The 19,523-nt window shown below is 51.8% G+C and overlaps 2 protein-coding genes across 2 annotated transcripts; both read left to right on the top strand.

Annotated features, from left to right (window-relative positions):
• Nucleotides 1-667: 667 nt before the first annotated feature.
• Nucleotides 668-3,135, top strand: MIND_00645500 (uncharacterized protein; the record flags this gene model as incomplete). Its single annotated transcript, XM_037363190.1, has 5 exons — nt 668-1,161; nt 1,211-1,318; nt 1,364-1,603; nt 2,806-2,942; nt 2,996-3,135. The coding sequence occupies exons 1-5, from the start codon at nt 752-754 to the stop codon at nt 3,133-3,135; spliced, it is 1,035 nt and encodes a 344-aa protein (XP_037221111.1). The 5' UTR covers nt 668-751.
• An 11,950-nt stretch (nt 3,136-15,085) lies between these two features.
• MIND_00645400 (DDE Tnp4 domain-containing protein) lies at nt 15,086-16,524 on the top strand (the record flags this gene model as incomplete). The annotated part of the gene is made up of 3 exons (XM_037363189.1): nt 15,086-15,459; nt 15,509-15,914; nt 15,961-16,524. 3 exons carry the CDS (start codon nt 15,086-15,088, stop codon nt 16,522-16,524), a joined length of 1,344 nt encoding a protein of 447 aa, XP_037221110.1.
• Nucleotides 16,525-19,523: the final 2,999 nt, after the last annotated feature.

The raw sequence follows: 19,523 nt of genomic DNA, 5'->3' as shown, positions 1-19,523 counted from the left end.
CAGCACTCTAGACGATGACAATGGCAGTTTTTTGGTCACGTTCGAGGCACGCAGGGGAGGGACAAGGATCGACTTGCCGCGTGGACTGCCCTGGGTTGAAGTGATTGATGCGCGCGGGATCGGTGCGACGCAGAGTGAGTCTGATGATAAAGAACGAACAAGACTCACTCGGAAATGTCAGCTGATCGGCGCGGTTGCGTCACGACTCCGCACAGCGCAGCGAGACCCGTCGGGCGCACTGCTTCGTGGCTGCGGGATTCCGCGAGCGGTATATCATTCGTTTGAGGCCCATCGGCTCGGCTCGGCGAGTTACGAGTATTGTCGGGCCGTCGGGGGGCAAGGCTGTAGTATGCGGGGAGTATGTAAGTGTCAGGGAAACGGAGTACGCGGCCTGGAATGGTTCATTTACTGCAGGAGTCTTCCGTCGTAAGTTCTGCTCATTGCGGTGCTAGACGGAGCACACTCAGGTGAAACCACGATGAAGTTCTGAATCAAGTTCCGCAGAGGAGGTGTCAGCCCCAGGCGCAGCGTCCGTGTACTCGCGGGCGCCGGCAAGCCCTTCTAGAACGCGGTTCAGCGCGCGTTCGTCGTCGCCAGAAGGAAGGCTGTCCACTCACGCCACGTCATCGCCATCGCCAATCATCCTGTGACGCGTGACAGGGGACCCCGGACACCCCGCCACCTTTTCTCCTCCTTCCTCTCCCAGCGTGAACAACACGTCCGGCCCGCCGCGGCGAGAGAGTCCAGCAAGATGGCAAACGGGATGACACCAACGACTGGAGGCACCATCGAGCCCCGCTACGTCTTCTTCACGCCGCCAGGCCTGGCACCGCTGCAGCAGGCCCAGTACCACGCCCAGCAGCAAGGACTGGGGCTGGCGATGGCGGGGTCGCCGCTGGAGACACAGCGGATAGCGGCGCAGGCGGCGATGAGGCGGGGGATGACGACGTGGAAGGTGACCACGACGAATGGGAATGGGGGCGGTGGGGCATTGCCGACGATGACAACAACCTCGATTACGCCAACCCTGCCGTTGCCGCCAACGACAGAGAAGGGAAAGGCGAAAGAGAAAGCGAAGGCTGCGGTCGTGGCCCAACCGCTCCTCGCGACGGGCGACTGGGAGAAGGATTTGGTGCAGTTAGCAAAGACGGCGGAGCTCAAGTGCGTGTTTACTTGCCAAGTTGTGTCTACTCTAACTTCCCGCGTTTAGAAAACACGCATTGACACTGCAACTGCACACTGCACATATACTCTCCGCGCACGCTGCGATAGACCAGAAGAGTCGGGCAGTCGAGGATGTGAAAGAGCAGAAGAACAGGTGCACTTACCTTTGCTAACGCAACCAAATCTTATTCTCATAAAGACTCGAATCTGAACGCAAACGGCTCATCGACCTCCTCGCGCAAATAAACGACGACCGTACTGCCGCAGACTTGCTCGAAACGTCTCTCGAGCGCGAGCGCACACAGCTGCGCAACAAAATCACAGAGTTGGAGGAAGGAGAGTACAAGGAGGCGCGGGGAGAAGTGGAGAGGCTCAGGAAAGATTTAGGCCAGCCGCCGTTGCCCAGTTTGAGAGAGATGGTGGAAGGGTTGGGAAGCGAGTGAGTGTTCTGGTCTTTTTGCTTTCCCAGTTACCTCTTTCACTGGGCACCGTATTGCCTGTGGTGTTGACGGCGCTGCATCGCGGGCGAAGTCGGCGTCCATCTTGCTTCTTCCGTTCAAGTTCTCTTCCTCTTTCCCCCCATCCTCCTTCTTCACGGGCTACCTCGGTCCCGCTACTTTTCAAGGCTAGCTCATCTATGGGCTGAGCCGCTCATCGCGACTTCTTTTCGCTGTTCCGTTTGGCTGCCATATGGCGCTTTAGCTTGATGCTACACCCATCGATACCGAAACTACCCAGTGGTGCATGGGATGAGCCGGATTGGATTGCCATCGCAACTTCTTCGCTCTTGTCTGTGGCGGTAGCGGCATCTTACGCCCGCAGAACCGCAATCACCGCTGGCTCGGGTGGCCACGACGCAGTTTAATGGCTGTTATCATTCCTTTCCTTCTCGCTTTTCTTCGTCCTTCGTTCGGCCGCAATGGTACTACGGCCAAGTCCTTCTGTCTTGGCGCTTGGACCGAAGCTTGGAGGCACTTGGATCCATTGGGCTTTGCCATGCCATCTGCCAACAGTGGGCTCCACCACCATTCACATATGCTTGGGTCTCCTGTCCCCGGAAGGCTCAAACTGGTTCGTTTCCCTCGTTCCTTCTTCCTTGGCCGTCGCCAGTCTCCACCTTGGTTCCGCGCGGAAGGCTACAACGCCTGAGCGCTTCAGGAAGCTTATGCCTCAGCGCTTGAGCTGTCCACTGCATCGAGTGTGGGGCTGCGGCTCGCGGGCCGGACTTAGCGCACATACGGTTCGAGTCCGGTTTTCTTGTCTATTCTTGTCTCCCTCTCCCTCGCTATCTCAGCTCGTGATGGCGAGCCGGCGTCTATGCGAGGAATCTGTCCACATCCGTGTCCGTGGCGGGCGGGTAATTCCCACCGTTCCTCGCGGTTTCTGGTTCTGTTTCCCGTGCCCTGTCCACCGGCCGGTTCTGGCGTAACAGGCGGAAGATGTCAGGAACGGAGACCGGAGTGGGCATGGGAAGGGGCAGTGACAGATGCCAGCGGCTCGTCCGTGGCTCGCGCAGTTCCAACGAAAACTGGCGATCTGCGCTTGTCGTTTTCGTTGCGGCTAGTTTCAGTCTTATTCCTGCCACGTGCCGTCTCCCCCCCTCTTTCTTTTATCTGGCTGACTGCTGTGTGAATTTCCTAGGTACCTCGAGCAACGACGCGCCGCTGGGCCAAGCGCCGGTCCCGCTCCGCCCGCCGCGAACACCGGCCCGGGGGAGGCTGCTGCCCCTGTCGTGAAGAAGCGGAAACGCGCGCCGGCGAGTGCGCCGTCAGGGGCTGGTATGCTTGTTTTCTTCCTCCGTTGGCACCTCCGTCTGACGCCGCGGCCTCAGCAGGTGCTGCGACGAGTGGAGAACCTGCTCCGGTAAAACGTCCGCGTGGGCGGCCGCGGAAGAGCGCCCCTGCTGTGCCTCCGCCACCTAGTGGCCATGGTGCGCAGGGGGTGCCTGTGGGTGGGACAGTGATGGTGTAGGTGTCGATGGGAAGACTGATGCTGCTGTAACTTATGTTGTTGTTGTGTTAGTGATAAGATTTACGAGTTGGTGTTGTAGCATTGTTCGCCTTTGTAAAACAGCAACTTGATTGAATGAGCAGCCGCTGTGCTGTTAGATAGCAAGTACTCATATATCCTCATATTCGACCCCGGCTATCGTCGAACTAGGAACGCGAGTGCGGAATCGGAACAACATCGAGGGATGTATGATCAAAGTTCTGATGATCAGGTTTGCTGTACTAACAGTCAACATCGGGCTGATATGATGACCCGCGGGGATCTTCTCTTTGCTGAGCTCAGCGCTTCTTCTCGACTTCTTTCACAGCAGCAACATCCAGGGATATGCTGTACTCGACCATGCATCATGATCTGGTGAGTTGACTGGTTTCCAGAACAGCGCAGGCTGATCGCCGTGGGCCACTGGGCCTGTCGCAGTATTTTTGAGTCACCCATTGTTGAGGGAATGGTGTACTCATACCACGAGGCAGATTGTGTGGCAACTGCGGCGACGTGATATGGGCGAGCCGGCTCACAAACCACTGCGCTGAAACAGCCTGAAAGGAGTCAAAGGACAATGTCCACTGTTCTTTACCAGGGTCTAAGATTCGAAAAAAAGTCCGGATATGTAAGGTTGAATTTCTTTTCCCGGCCCTTTGCTACGTGTCAAGGTGATCAAATCAGCAAGAAACCTCGGATTTGGGGTAGGGCTTGGTTTGTAAAGATTTTGGAGGTTATCAAATGGTTTGATAAAAATAGCCTCTGAAACCCTGTTTATCAACCGGTTTTTCGGTTTTATAAACCAACTGATAGTGCCCCAGATTTTGGGGCACTATCCCAGAGCAGCGCTGGCCCGGGCATGGATGGTAGCCCTAGACGATTCAAAGGCCTTTGCAAAGGTCATATAATTTACATCAATTGATGAATAAATGAAAAAATAGCTTATAAACTTGTCTTAATACTTGTCTCGTGAGGTATTTTGACTTGTTGACAGTGCTTTACCAATGCATTTACCAACTGCTTGGTCCTGAATTTTTTTTTTTCTATACTGTAGTATTTTACTCAGTTTGTATGTCACACGTCACACAGCCTATAAAATTCGATTTTTTTTTTCACATGTCACATTGTTTTGCTCAAATTCATGTCCCAAAAGGTACTTTTTGACATTTCCGGGAGCCTCACCAAGAACTTCCTAATTAGGAAATAATTTGAATTTAAATTTTCATATCAAATGTCACACTATTTTTTGGCATTCGAATGGAGGAAAATACCACAGTATAAGACTAAGGTGCCACCACACAGATCACAAGAGTGCAAGAACAGGTGTAAAGTTATTTCTCTCTGAAACTCTAGTTCATACAGGCTTTTATATACTAGTGAAAGAATGACATCATTAAAGCAAGAATTAATGCGCTCATAATCATAGGTGAGACAAATATCAGATGTTTATATTGGAGCGGCAGTGGAGTTGCACCCCAGCCCACTACACTTTACACTACATTTATAGTATTTTAGCATGGAATACAAAGTGAGTATACAGAATGCCCACTTTCCTATGGGAAGGCTTTCAACATCTTACTTAGGGTACAGTGTGAGTGTGGCTTGTGTCATACATGTATCATTGCTCATTGATTACATACAATAGTTATGGATGGTGTCAGACTGCAGGTCGGGCCGTGTAAGGTCTTCTCCTAAGAATGTGTGCCCGGAACAGAACAGATGAATTGCCGGGCCCATGAGTATGGCGAGTGGGTTAGATCAAAACCGAAAGGGCTCGTTAACTCGGTCCCTTGTCGCTATTGGTAGTCGAAGGTTCGAATTGGGTCGTGTCGGGCCCGATGAGTCGGTGATTCCTCCTTGGTACACTATTGTGCCGACAAGTGCGGAGTGCAGACAGCAAATGAGCTCTCTAACCAATCTAACCCACAAAAACAACCAAACTTCAACTTGTCGTAGAGAGAGATATGTATAATGTCGAGTAGGAAAAGTCACAAAACCCAAAAATCATCCTCTCCTTGTGCGGGAACAGGCCCCTGTGAACAGAGCCTTGTCACAGATGTGTAAGATTGTAGGGTAGATACAAGTCTTCTTGCGAAAACTTCGATTTTGCATGCCCCAAAGCGTACTATCGACGAAACTCTGCAATAGAAAAGCGCCAATATGATGCCCAGAGAGTTTATATTCATTGGATCAGGAACTAACTGCCTTAAACCCACTGAGTTGTCTTGAGTCAGGAACTAACTGCCTTAAACTCTCGACCAGCAACCGAAACCCAATATGCAGCAACCGGAACTCTTGTATTCAGCAACTGAAACCCTCAACCAATAAATCCTTCGACGTGATGATACTATTTTGAAAGAGCTAGCAAGATAAATTGACGAGCTAGATCCCCAAATGCACCTAGTAGAGTGGGGCAATCCCCAAATACAAGACAGTAATATAAATACTAAAACGAAAATGATAAAATCAGGTAGATCATGAGTAAGAAAAGTAGTCCATGTGCATAATTGTATTGGTATCGTTTTGCCATACGGCCCAGAGTCGAAGATCCAGGTCCAGATGACTGGTATCACGTGTATTGGTGTCAATGACCTGTGTAAATCTTCTGTATTCGTGACCATCTAGCTTTGCTTGTGAAGAATCCCTTGATCTTGAGTAGGATAAGTTGATAGCTCGCTTCCCAGCTCTCAAATGACACCCATAACCCATATCTTGTGCGTATGGCCTCAGCGGTGTTTGTCCCAACTCTCCTGGCGCAAATCCAGTGTTCAGATGTCCAGTTCCTTGTCAGTGTTTTAGAGTCGCTGTTGATCACAGGTCCAGGCCCCAATCTATTGAGTTGGTTTCTCCCCTTTAACCGTCCCTTGGCACTCTCAATCCTCCAGCAAGATCCGAAACCATGTTCCAATGATGTCAGTCGTTGATACCAACAGAGATAGGGGTGTCCCTTATCTAGGAGAAGTCGATCTTGAGTCTCCAGTGCGTGCCAAACCGAATATGCCTTTTAGTTTACATTCCCTTTGGGTATTTTGCATAGGATTGGATAGATCCTAGCAAGAAACAGGCTCTGCGAACTTTTCTTAGTCAAGATTTCAGAATCACTGAGAGCGATCTGATAGATTTTGACTGGTTCTTTGGCAGATCACACCATTCGGGACTCATGTCAACTCCGAGACGTGCACTGAGCAACAAAATCGACAAAAATAGTCGTTTTCTGGTCTGCCCCAGACTGCGGCTTATCAGCACATTATATACGCGGGCCCGCAAAGGGGTGATTGGACACCCTGGCCTCTCCTGCTTCTCCTCGCCCCTGTTCCTGGCCGCAGAGGGGACGATCGTACATCCCTTGGCCAGGCGCTACTCCTAACCTCCTAGCACTCCTCCCCAGTCCCCTAGTGTCTGAGTTGAGCTTGGCAACAGCTTGACACGTTGTTCTTGGTCACATGCTTCCCACATGTGCGTTCCTCCTACTGGGGCGCATGTTCACTGTCATCACGTGCTGTGTGTTGCGGGCCTGCGATGGCCTGACACCAGCGCCAGAGTGGATGGGCCAGGTCTTATCCGTGACAGATGGCCTATACTGGTGACTCTATAGACTGTGAGGGCTCAAGTCCTATATCCATAAGTAAGAGTATTTTAATGAACTGGAAATATGAATTCTAGACTTTTGATTGTGTCATGAGGTCACATGATGAGCGATCATGTGAGTTTATTACCCAATATGGTAAAGGAGGGGTCCTAAAAACTTTTTCAAGAGTATATCTGTTTTTCAAATAATAACACCCCCTTGGATTGGATCATGACTGTCTCACATGGATGATTTGTTGATAGGCTTCAGATCAATTAGAGTATTATGGTATGATAACCTTAAGTTCAGCCTGTCTTATGCATTACACATACACATTGATAATCAGTCGATTATATGAAATTCTGGTGCTAGCTAGCTGAAATATTTGATGGATTTTGACAGATTTTGATGAAAATTTAGTGATTTACATATTACTCAATTTCTGGTGTTTGTCAGGGTTTAGATTGGGCTGTCGGACCACCTGCCCATGGGGCTGGTCTGGCCTGACCACCCGCCCTCTCCAACCCACCTTTCACCCCTACAGAGACCCTATGCAATGCCTATAGCACCCACCTGATCCTATTCCTAATATGTGTCCATATAAAACCCATACCTACTGGTTCTATTCATTAGGCTAATATCATTTATTCTCTGGGCTGAACACCCATCTCTTCATGCTCCTGTTAAGTGCCGTGTCGACCAAAGGACCGGAGACGGAGTCGGAGTGGGAAACGGAATTGAAGTCGGAGAGCACTTGCAGAAGGATGTTTGGGTGATTGGGGCTTCCAGTTGACCAAGATAAGACAAGAAGACAAGAGCGGAGTCGAGACGATGCTGGGAGATAGAGACCAGCAACATTAATTTACAAACTGAAGTATGTAGTAATACATCAAAGTATTTATAGTACGAGAAGTAACGGAAACGGAATAAGGGATAACAAAGTAAGTAACGAGAGTAGAACAAAGTCAAGTAAAGTAGAAGAGGAGTTGCATATGAGGAACAAGGCATAGATGATTGCATAGATCATAAGTCGGGGTAATTGGAAACTCTCAGTAAATCTTCATTGCGTAAAAACCAAATACCGGACTTGATATCGGCTCCTCAGAACTAGTGCTGTCCAAATATAGATAGGATATACATTTTGGCATATCATATCTGTATTTTGGGGCATAAAATGAAGAATAAAGGGTTCCAATCACTCTAGGAGGAAGTGAAAAACTTACTTAGTATAATGTTTGGGATTCAGACAGGTTGAGAAAAGGCCCCAAACTCTTACTTTTTCACTCATCAAAACGATATGACAGACTAGACAGGGCTGGGGCTACGCCCCAGCTTTGAACTTGAATAAAGCTTACATGATAAATTTCCACATTAAGAAAATTCCCACCTACAGAATGGTACACAGATGCTTAATAGCCTTCTTAAATATCTGTTGCTAGTATATGCTGAGCGCAACCCAAGTCACTAAACTTTTTATACCTATTTCTCAATTTATGGTCAATTTGAGAATTTACTTGTAAATAACATTATATACTACTGGTTCACGGTACTGGGTGCAAGACATCACTTACAGCTTTGCATCCCAACAAAGGATTAGTCACATTCTCACAGCTTTTCTTACCAATTTAGGATTTTGACAGCAATGACCCCAAAAATGGAAGTGTGGAGCAAATTAATTGTTAAAGCTCATGCCAAACATGTGTATACATTCCCACGATATCTGCTTAATATAAGAGTAATATGGCCCTCAAATTTAGGGATCATAACTGTATTTTCGACGATATATTCAAAATATATCAGGTCATATTGTATCATTGGGCAGCACTACTCAGAACCTCTCAAAGTGGGATACCCTGACAATCTGAGATGAACGACGCTGCAGTGTTCAGTTCAGAGGGTCAAATTGCACATTACACAAACTCAAGCTTTTAATACTATAATATATATGTGTAAATGGTAGAAAAATACTGTCCTGTGTTGATCGACTTTCTGTATTATTACATGTTAGATAGACCAGAAAGATGAACCTGAAGTTATATTGTGCTTTCCCTATCAGGTTGTAAGGGCAACCCTGGAGACTCCGACGAAAGCCTAGCAGGGGAGGATCCAAAGCGTGAATAAAAGCTACGGAAATACACGGAGGGACCAACCTAGCAGGGGAGGATCCAAAGAGAAGAAACTCTAAGGGTCCGCCTGCTAGGGCGCCAACTATATACTGGTCGTCCGTAACTGCCGATGTAGAGCGCAGAAGGCCTGAGCGGCGTCACAGGCTCTGTCCCAAGGTGATCGTTGTAAGGGTCTTGACGGATCGGTGATTGTGCGGGCAAAGGAGGCCGAGGACGAGGGTCGGGGGTGGGTCGGAGCGTCCGAGGGGGCGCCAGTCGGATGCGCCTCGGATGCGCTCGGACGGTCCAAAGGAGGCCGAAGTGGGGGTTGTCAGGGGATGAGGGTCCAGGTGCCTAGTTGATACCAAAGCCGGGGGAACAGCCCCACGGCCAACTACTTAAGTACAGGGCTATCTGCGCACGGACCAGTCACGTGATCAGTCACAGCCGTCACATCACATGCTCCCCTTACACCAACCCCTCCTCAAGATCCGTCGCCTCGACGGATAGGCGGAGTGTAGGGTTCTGCGAACTCGTATTCGGGATCGCCAGGGAAATAGAGGTTGTCGCCTATGACGCGCGATGACTGCGCAGGTACGCCCCCTCGTCGGGCGGTCTGCCGGTTACGCGGCCGGGCGTGAGCTACGTCGATCTGCATAGGAGAGCCGATCGGGGTAGGTGACGCACTGGTCAGCGCCGACGGAGTGGCCATAACCACCGAGGGTGCGAAGGGAGTAGGGTAAGGCTGGGGGGTAGGAAGAGATGGTGCCGCGGCCTGCATAGGTTGGGTAGTGGCGGCAGCAGGTTGGCGGGGTAGGGAAGACGGGAAGAGGGGGGAAGACAGTCGCGAATGCCCAGCTGGCCCACCGGCGGCCGAGGCCCTCGGATGAGTGGCAGGTCGAACCGCAGTAGTGGCGCGGGGCACCTGAGACTGGGCGTGGATCACGGTGGACGAGCGGTGCGGAGGGGCACGGTCGACATCCATCTTCGTGGCACGTGGTACAGGCACAGGCGCGGCAGGAGGAGGGGGGGCAGGTCCCTCAGCAGACGGTGGCTGACGTTGCTTCTTCGCACGGACACGCTTGCGCATGAACCGTTTCCCAAGCGCAATAAGCGCTTCACCGATTTGCTGGTCGGTTCCCCGGATAGAGACCCGGCGCTCGCCAGGCGCAGCGCGATCAGAGTACGCGCGCAACTGAGCACCGGAAGTGTCGTGAGCTTGGTGGAGACCCTTGCCGCCACGACCCACGATATGCCCGACAGTCGAGTCAGGCACCACAAGCGTACAAGAGAAGCGCGTGACAGTATCAGGCGCAGTAGGAGGGAAGGTTTCGGCAAGTGGTATAGAAGTGTGGGCGGCAGCAATGACGGCAGGGGTAGGGGCCGGGACTGTTGGAAGAACCCAGCGACTGCCATCCCAGACACCGTGGGACGTAGGACCAGGGGAAGGGGGAGCAGGGGGTGGAGCAGGCGTACCATACTCAAGGCGGTCTAGACGGTCGGTGAGGCGAGTAATTTCGCTCTGCAGGAGCAGGCAGTACGAATACAGGTCAACAGGAACGCCAGGAGTCGTCATTGGAGAAGAGCAGGCAAGCACAGTAGGGTGAGGACAAATATAGGAGATAGAGAGGATCAACTGGGGCTAGAAGAGTGCCAGAGTCGATATAGAGGCTTTGGTATGCTGTCAGGGGATGAGGGTCCAGGTGCCTAGTTGATACCAAAGCCGGGGAACAGCCCCACGGCCAACTACTTAAGTACAGGGCTATCTGCGCACGGACCAGTCACGTGATCAGTCACAGCCGTCACATCACATGCTCCCCTTACACCAACCCCTCCTCAAGATCCGTCGCCTCGACGGATAGGCGGAGTGTAGGGTTCTGCGAACTCGTATTCGGGATCGCCAGGGAAATAGAGGTTGTCGCCTATGACGCGCGATGACTGCGCAGGTACGCCCCCTCGTCGGGCGGTCTGCCGGTTACGCGGCCGGGCGTGAGCTACGTCGATCTGCATAGGAGAGCCGATCGGGGTAGGTGACGCACTGGTCAGCGCCGACGGAGTGGCCATAACCACCGAGGGTGCGAAGGGAGTAGGGTAAGGCTGGGGGGTAGGAAGAGATGGTGCCGCGGCCTGCATAGGTTGGGTAGTGGCGGCAGCAGGTTGGCGGGGTAGGGAAGACGGGAAGAGGGGGGAAGACAGTCGCGAATGCCCAGCTGGCCCACCGGCGGCCGAGGCCCTCGGATGAGTGGCAGGTCGAACCGCAGTAGTGGCGCGGGGCACCTGAGACTGGGCGTGGATCACGGTGGACGAGCGGTGCGGAGGGGCACGGTCGACATCCATCTTCGTGGCACGTGGTACAGGCACAGGCGCGGCAGGAGGAGGGGGGGCAGGTCCCTCAGCAGACGGTGGCTGACGTTGCTTCTTCGCACGGACACGCTTGCGCATGAACCGTTTCCCAAGCGCAATAAGCGCTTCACCGATTTGCTGGTCGGTTCCCCGGATAGAGACCCGGCGCTCGCCAGGCGCAGCGCGATCAGAGTACGCGCAACTGAGCACCGGAAGTGTCGTGAGCTTGGTGGAGACCCTTGCCGCCACGACCCACGATATGCCCGACAGTCGAGTCAGGCACCACAAGCGTACAAGAGAAGCGTGACAGTATCAGGCGCAGTAGGAGGGAAGGTTTCGGCAAGTGGTATAGAAGTGTGGGCGGCAGCAATGACGGCAGGGGTAGGGGCCGGGACTGTTGGAAGAACCCAGCGACTGCCATCCCAGACACCGTGGGACGTAGGACCAGGGGAAGGGGGAGCAGGGGGTGGAGCAGGCGTACCATACTCAAGGCGGTCTAGACGGTCGGTGAGGCGAGTAATTTCGCTCTGCAGGAGCAGGCAGTACGAATACAGGTCAACAGGAACGCCAGGAGTCGTCATTGGAGAAGAGCAGGCAAGCACAGTAGGGTGAGGACAAATATAGGAGATAGAGAGGATCAACTGGGGCTAGAAGAGTGCCAGAGTCGATATAGAGGCTTTGGTATGCTGTCAGGGGATGAGGGTCCAGGTGCCTAGTTGATACCAAAGCCGGGGGAACAGCCCCACGGCCAACTACTTAAGTACAGGGCTATCTGCGCACGGACCAGTCACGTGATCAGTCACAGCCGTCACATCACATGCTCCCCTTACAGGGGTTCCCCTGACACAGGTACTCTCGGCACAGAAAGAATGCAGCTCCACAAATTAGATTTGAAATGTTTCTTTTAAATTTTTTTTTTATTTCACTGGAAACAAATGGTTTCCACAAGAGGAAAGTCCGTTGTGAAATTCACTGTCTGCAGAAAGAAATTACTGTTTTCGGAATGGATTTTTTTTTTCAAAATATATATTTCCATTTATGGTCAGGAAAATCATTTACCAAATGTCATAAATTTTACACATTTCACATTTTCCTCGTCTCCAATTGAAACTGGTCTTTATAATGGATTTGAAGATTCCTATTAATTTTAGCAACGTGGTAAGATCTACTGTAATACTGTAATGAGCACACAAGCTTACCAGCAACTTGAATAAGTTGTTTCTGCAGATGGTGTCGGTTCAAGTTGGGTGTCGGCCTTGCTGCTACTATTATAAAATCACACTATTATAGAATCACAAGATCAGAAGGAAGAATCCGCTTGTCTGCACACCAATCCACCATAGTCCTAGTTGTACAACTTGAATCATCATTCAGCACACCATCTGCATCCGAGTCTGAATCCCTCTCGATCGCAACAGCATACAGGGCCGCATCGCGCTGATATGCTCGCGATTCGCAGGGGGTCGCTTCTTCCGCCACAGCAGCATCACTTCCGGACACGAGCTTAGCCTATTGTGTGATGCCGTCCAAGATTCAAGAACAATGCGCTTCGCACCCGTGATGTAGTAGATTGGATTGTGATATCTGCCAGTGGCGGATGCCACGCGGCCCACGCCGCTGCTGTACAGACCACCAACAAGCCATAGGTTAGACGCCGTGCCTGCGGCGAAGCCATAACTGAGCCAGTTTGCGGTCCAGTTGCCAACGTCGGCTACTAGTAACGCTGAAAGGACAATGGGCGTCCACAGGAGCGGCCGCCACTCAGCCATTGTGGGCATGCAGAATCCCTTTGTGTGGCAGCCGCGAGGCGCACTCTAACATTGACGCCTTGCAGTGATTCTGGGCGAGTCATCGGATGATATCGCCCCTCGCTTATCGCCTTTGATTCTGCATTCGTGACTCGCGATCGATGGCGGGGCCGGGCCGGACCGCGGTCTCATAGTAGCGGCGTTCATCTCACACTGGGATTGCATTCACTGCACATAGGTCGATTCGCAGCGCAGGGCGAAAAGTGGACAGACGCCGACGTGGCAGGAGGAGCGAAGTTTTCCTGGCCCCCAGGCTGTTTCCCACGGCCTGCCAATCACGTCAGGCGGATAGGGAGGATTAGATAAGATTACTGGAAGATACTGACACTTATCTCTTGCATGATTCCCCCAAGATTCCCCGCCGATGAAGGGCAGCGGTACCTCCGCCGATCCCCCGCCTTCCATTCCGCCGGCGATGCTCGTGCACGTCGCCGAGCCGCAAGCGAGCAGCGCATCAGAAGGCGAAGAACCGACCGCGTCGCGAACTTGATGACAGCGTATTTACGCCCGGAAGCGCTCTCCCTGCTCCGCGAAGCGCCGACGCGGCAGGCGGCGGATCCCGGGGCCGGATCATGGATGTCGGATGGCGAGTTTCAAGCTTAGACTTTGACTTCGTTAGCGTGCCGAAGCGGCCTTGGCCCTTTGTTCCTGGCTAGCGAGCTTATAGAGGACGTGCGTGTGGCGCCGCGGGTGATGCTGATGGCGAGCTCGGGCTCCGCTCGGATGCGACCTGTTGCGATGTACGCTGTCGTCTGCGCCAGGCCCGGCGATAGAGGGCTATCGTTGTTTGCTATCAGCGAGGTCGACGAATTCCGTGTATCGCGGAGCACAGAACTCGACGCTAATACTAAAAGTAACCAAGTACGTGCCCGACCCGGCCCCGCCCGGTGTGCGGCGTGCGCGACAAGGTACATCGTTGGCCCGCCCCGGGGTCCGGGCGGGCTCGGAGGGGCAGCTGACGTCGATGTGGGGAAAAGAGATGACGAGAGGACGCGCTGTCAGCCCATTTTACCGCCAATTTATCGCTCGGCAATTGCGGATGGCTTGTCTTTGATGCCCGGGGATCCTCTGAGAATAAGCTGCTGACTACTGAGCCTTGGCTGAGGAACACGATTATTCAGCAGGCGACGGCGCTGGCGCTGCGCGCCCAATCCTAATGATGGCCCAGGTTGCGTGCCAGCCACCAATGACCGCGTTGCCTGTTCAACGTTACATAATCGCCTGCCTGCGCCACGGGCCATAAATTCGCGGTCGTCGCCTGCTTACGTCTCCGCGCTGACCGGCGCGCGCCTCGATCGGGCCTGTCCAAATCGGGACGCACCCATCTGAGCCAGCGCGGCTCGGGTGAGTCATCTGCTTTCGGACACTGTTTGACGGCTGCCACTATTTTCGCCACGACCACGCCGAGTAAATACATATACTGACCCGTTCTGTGGGAGTGAAACATAATAGGTAACGGGCCCTATGTTTCACGGCCAAACCTATCCAAATTAGGCAATTTTCGCCCACAGCCACTCCCAAAAAGGGAATTTCCGCACATAATCCTGGCTGTTTCAGTGTTTCAGGCCTGTAACAGTCCTCTAAGTGTTTCACTCTCACAGAACCAGTCAGTAAGGCGCTGCTGCGCGCTGGGCTGGGCTCCGTCCGCCCTAGGTCCGCAGATGCCCGCTTCGCCGATACACGCCCGCGTCCCTCGTGAACCCCGCCACGCACTCGCTCATGGAGCTCATCGATATACGCCTGACAAAGCAGGTCGTCAGTGCGTCGGGTCTTGTCTTGCACGCCGTGATCCGCGCGAATATGAGTAGCGCATTTCTCCTGCCCTTGGCCTGTGCGCCCCAGCGCCGCAGCACCATGATGCCGCTCGACAATTGCTTCCATGACCCGTCGCGGCTGTTCGGTTATCCTTCACATGGAGAACTCACATTTGCATGGCATGAATACCTCCTCTGTGGCTTTATATTCCCTACCTACCTATCGTCATATACGTGAATTCTTAGGGCTCGAAAAACCTAGAATATTTAGAACCAATATTTTTATTAAGCGAGTGCAAATGACATGATGGACCGGCGCTTGGCGCCGGTTTCTTCTCACACCTCTCAACGGCCATGCCTTATCAGACGCTGGCAGATATTGAGAACGACGTCCTCGATGCTGCTGCTACAGCATTGTTCATCGCGGATCTACTCGGACGTGACACAGAGGCCGACGATGATGATGACGACACAGAGACAAGCTCACAAGAAGGGCAATCAGAGAGTGGTTCAGACTCCGAAGATGGTGGGGAGCTTGAGCAGATGCTCGTGGATAGCAGACAGCAGACCGAGACTGCATTGACTTTGTTTGGAGCAATGTTGGTCGATGAGGCTGCCAGTTTACGTGGGGATGGTACCCGTGGACCCTACTTTCGTATGCTGACAACAAACGACTGGTTTGTACGAGCTCTGGATCTTCCCGATCGACAATTTCGATCGGTATTTCGGTATCCATTTCTTTCACAGATGTTCAATGATTACTGACAAGGCTCACAGGATTAGTCGCCCCACATTTGACACATTCTGCACGATACTTGGCCCTAATCCAATCTTCCATTCAACTGGTCGAAAGCCGCAGCGTGATATCAGCTGGCAACTTGGCGCATTCCTGATCAGATATGGCCAACTAGGCTCTTCTGTGCAGGATACAGCTCTGAAACTAGGAGTTGGCTATGGGACCGTCTTGTCATATTGCCGCCGAGTAATCCGAGCAATTCGGATGCTGAAATCAAAGTATGCTAGCTGGCTTTCGGAGGAAGAGCAACAGTGCTCAATTGATGTCATTCGTCAACGGACTGGGTTTACAGACTGTGTTGGGAGTGGTGATGGATCCTTAGTCCAATCGTCTGAGCAACCACTATGGATGGGTTCTGCGTATCTCAGCCGCAAAGGTTTTATGGCGGTATGATTTTCAGAGACCAGAAGAAATTAAGCTGACCACGATTTAGTACTCTGTTTTTGCCATTGTGGACAGCTTTGCCGCCTGGGATCTTGGTTGGCCAGGAAGTGTGACAGATGCTCGTGTATTCAAGAATTCACATTTTTGGCGCTTCCGACACCAATATCTGCAGTTTGGACACCGAATTCTGGTTGACAAGGGATATGCCTCAACGCCCTTTACGATCCGCCCATTTAGCGAGCCTGAACTAGCCAGCGCATCTGCTGCTGATCGTCACCGCATGAAGAACTTCAACTACCTGCTATCGACTCAACGTATAACAGTCGAGCATGCATTTGGTTGTCTCAAGCTACGGTTTCGCAGTATGCAGATGATGGGGGGACACAAACAGGTACAGAACGTTTGGCGTGCAATTGAAGCCATGATGATAATGCATAATATGTGCCTAATCCATGATGATCATCCAAATCGGTTCAAGGAATATACACCAGGAATGGGTGACCAACTTGCAATTGATACGGCTGGCAATGATGCTGATATTCCAGAGGAAGCGGAACCAGGTTTTATTATGCCAAATGTACCGGCATATAACAGCAGCATGGCTAAAGGCTGAAGGTCTACGAAAACGTCAAGAGCTGCTAGATCATCTATTTCCGTTAAACCATGTATAGTAGGAAGAATAAAGAACAGACCTCCCGCCCCCTTCTTATTCTTCATATTTGGCGCCTCGACCTTTGGCATGACAGCCGGACCTCTCGCCCCCCTTCTTATTCTTCGCTCCTTTCGGGACGGCCGGGTCCCTTGCGTTTGGGCATCATTGTGGAGTCGCCCGGCAGGTCAATATGAGTCCTCTTTGTCAGCTGCGAGCTTGCAAGCGTCGGACTTGCACTCCGTTTCCTGGTGATGTCGTGTTGTTGAGTATCATCGACAGCCAACAGGCTCTCAAGTTCTGCAGTATTGCGACACAGCCCTGTCGATGGTGGGAGCACAGTGGGACGGGGGATTTGTGGGAATCACGTAGTTGTTGCAAATGGAGCATCGCGAGGGGATGGCGGGTTAAAGATTACATGTTGGCCCATGATTTCGTAGCGCTGGCCAGAAGACCCCGTGTTGTCAGGTTTGTAGTATTGGTCCAATGCATAGCGATGTTGAGAAGTGTGGGGAGAAGGTGTTCCGAGGCTCGGGGCTGGACAGAGCCCATGCAAAGAGTGAGTTGACCAGTCAGAAAAGTCGAAGTTATGTGCAGCAAACGGATTGCGTGTCGGTTCACTGGCTGCAGTAGAACAGGTGTCGGAATCCCAAGGGTTGACCGGACTATGTCCCAGCTCTGCAGAGGTCTGAATGTCGTGTCCTGGCAGGCCTATCCGGGGAAATGAAGCTTCATATCTCTGACAGTTGTCAGACCTGTCATGAAGCTTCGTTATTGGCAGCTTACCAGAGGTCCCCCAACAGCATATCAAACGTACCTTTTCCCTCACCCAAACCCTAACCAAACCCTAACCAAACACTAACCAACCCTACCCAAACACTAACCAACCAAACCTAACCCTAACCGAACCCTAACTAAGTAAAAAAACAGTATATTTTGAGTCTAAGTTGACTGACAGTTCTCTGATCAATGAAGCTTCGCCCTGGGCATCAGCGATCACCAGCCGCGAAGCTTCATGACATCTTGGGAGATTGTCAGTGGTGATGCATCACTTCCCCGGCCTCTGGTGGTCCTGGTTGGTGGGCATGAGCTGTATGGCTACGCTCTGCCGCCATTTCTGCGAGTGCTTCAAGAGCATTGAGAGGACTGAGCGCCGGGTTCTGAGGACCAGTCAGAGGTAGCCTGCAGCTGTACTGTCACTCACCATTGCTACGCAGATGAGCCTGCACCAGGTAGTCGCTGGCCACCGTCTTTGGCTTGAGAAGCCTGGAGTTTGGACGTGCTCCCGTTGAGTGGTAAAGAAACCGGCGCCAAGCACCGGTCCATCATGTCATTTGCACTCGCTTAATAAAAATATTGGTTCTAAATATTCTAGGTTTTCGAGCCCTAAGAATTGAGCACGTCTAGTGTACAGCCACGTATACTTAGCTATATTTTCTGGAAAGAAGTGAATGAAGAAGAAGAACATGTTGTGTACATCTTGGCTCAGGACGGGCAGGCAGAACGAGCAGAACGAGTCTGAACGACGATTGCGACGCACGTCTAATCCCTGTCTAGGCCCTAATGGCATTACCTTTGCCAATTTACGCGGTGCGGATGTGCATGCACGCTTTGGGGACAAGGGCCTCGCTGGGCCTGCATGATTTGATGCGTCGATGACGCGCCATCATGCTGCCGCGGCGCCAATCAAATGGGCGTGCCGTTGATGCGGTCAGAGAGCGATGACCGCATCAACAGCCGATTGTAGCAGACCGCGTGGAAGTGGGTGAAGTGGGCTCGGCGCGACGACCCACGTGGCGTAGGCGCTACGGCGCTGTTGGTTCCAGCCTGTTCCAGCGCGCCTGCACGCAGTTCAGGCACGCCGAGCCCCTCGGCAAGTCCGCAATGACGTGACGCTCCACCAGGGGCGATGTGTAGGCGATACCGGCGTGCGCGCCCGATCGCTGGCGCTTGCCGTGATGACGCACTGTGCACACAACAGCGGGAGGCAGATCCGCGCGCGCCGCGGCGACGGTCAGGCCTGGTCAGGCCCGCGCCGTGTGGTGGGTGGAGTGGGAAGGTGGTCGTCCCGCGCGTTTGTGCTAAGCGTGCATGTGGCGAGCAGCGAGCAGCGAGCACAGGGATATGCATGCCGGAGGGCCTGGACCGCGATCGGCCGTGTCTCGGGCGCTTCCATTTGAGCCGGTTTAGTCATTGATTCTATGATATTAGGGGCCTATGTACTATGCCTTTATCTGTTGTATATCTTGTTATTGACGTAGATGATGGCAGCAGAAAGGGTGGAGAGATTCTGTTAATACTCTAGCCCGGTCTGTTTTTACTAAGTTGTTTTGCTTACCAGGTAATTACTGTATAAGTAGGCTCAGAACATGTATCCTACTTAGTGCTGGCCAAATATGATTATATTATTTTATGGGCATAATATATTATAATTATATCATATTCAGAGCTCCAACACAAGAATATATTTGTAGTATACAGTATAGTTCAGCAGGTGTGAAACGTCGCACAATGAACTTGTAATGTAACAAGTTCATTATTGATGGAATTACTATACATGGTAGGCCGGCGATAGCCGGCCGAAGTTTTTTTGATATATTACCGCCTAATTAGGACACATTTGTTAGTCAATTCACGCGTAACTTATTTCAATTAGGTTCAGTTCAGGTACACGTGGAATGTGTCACCTGAACTTATGGTAGTATAATCATATTCAGCTGCAAAATATGAATATGTTATGAATATAGCCAACTATAATCTAGTATGCATATATCTTAATATATACACATGGCAAATTGAAAAATTTCATTCCCAGTAAAAACATGAATTAATTTTACACACTTTTATATACATTTCTCAGTGAAGGAAATACTGAATTTTAATTGCATGGAAACAGATATCAAAACAATGCCATTTTGCTTGTGTTTCAGACAGACAGAAAGCTGACCTTTCCCCGATCATGA

This window comes from Mycena indigotica (genome assembly GCF_014461135.1).
Source record: "Mycena indigotica strain 171206Taipei chromosome Unknown Mind.scaff0005, whole genome shotgun sequence".
NCBI lineage: Eukaryota > Fungi > Basidiomycota > Agaricomycetes > Agaricales > Mycenaceae > Mycena > Mycena indigotica.
The sequence above is the reverse complement of the archived record's forward strand: the minus strand, read 5'-3'. Positions and strand labels throughout refer to the sequence as shown.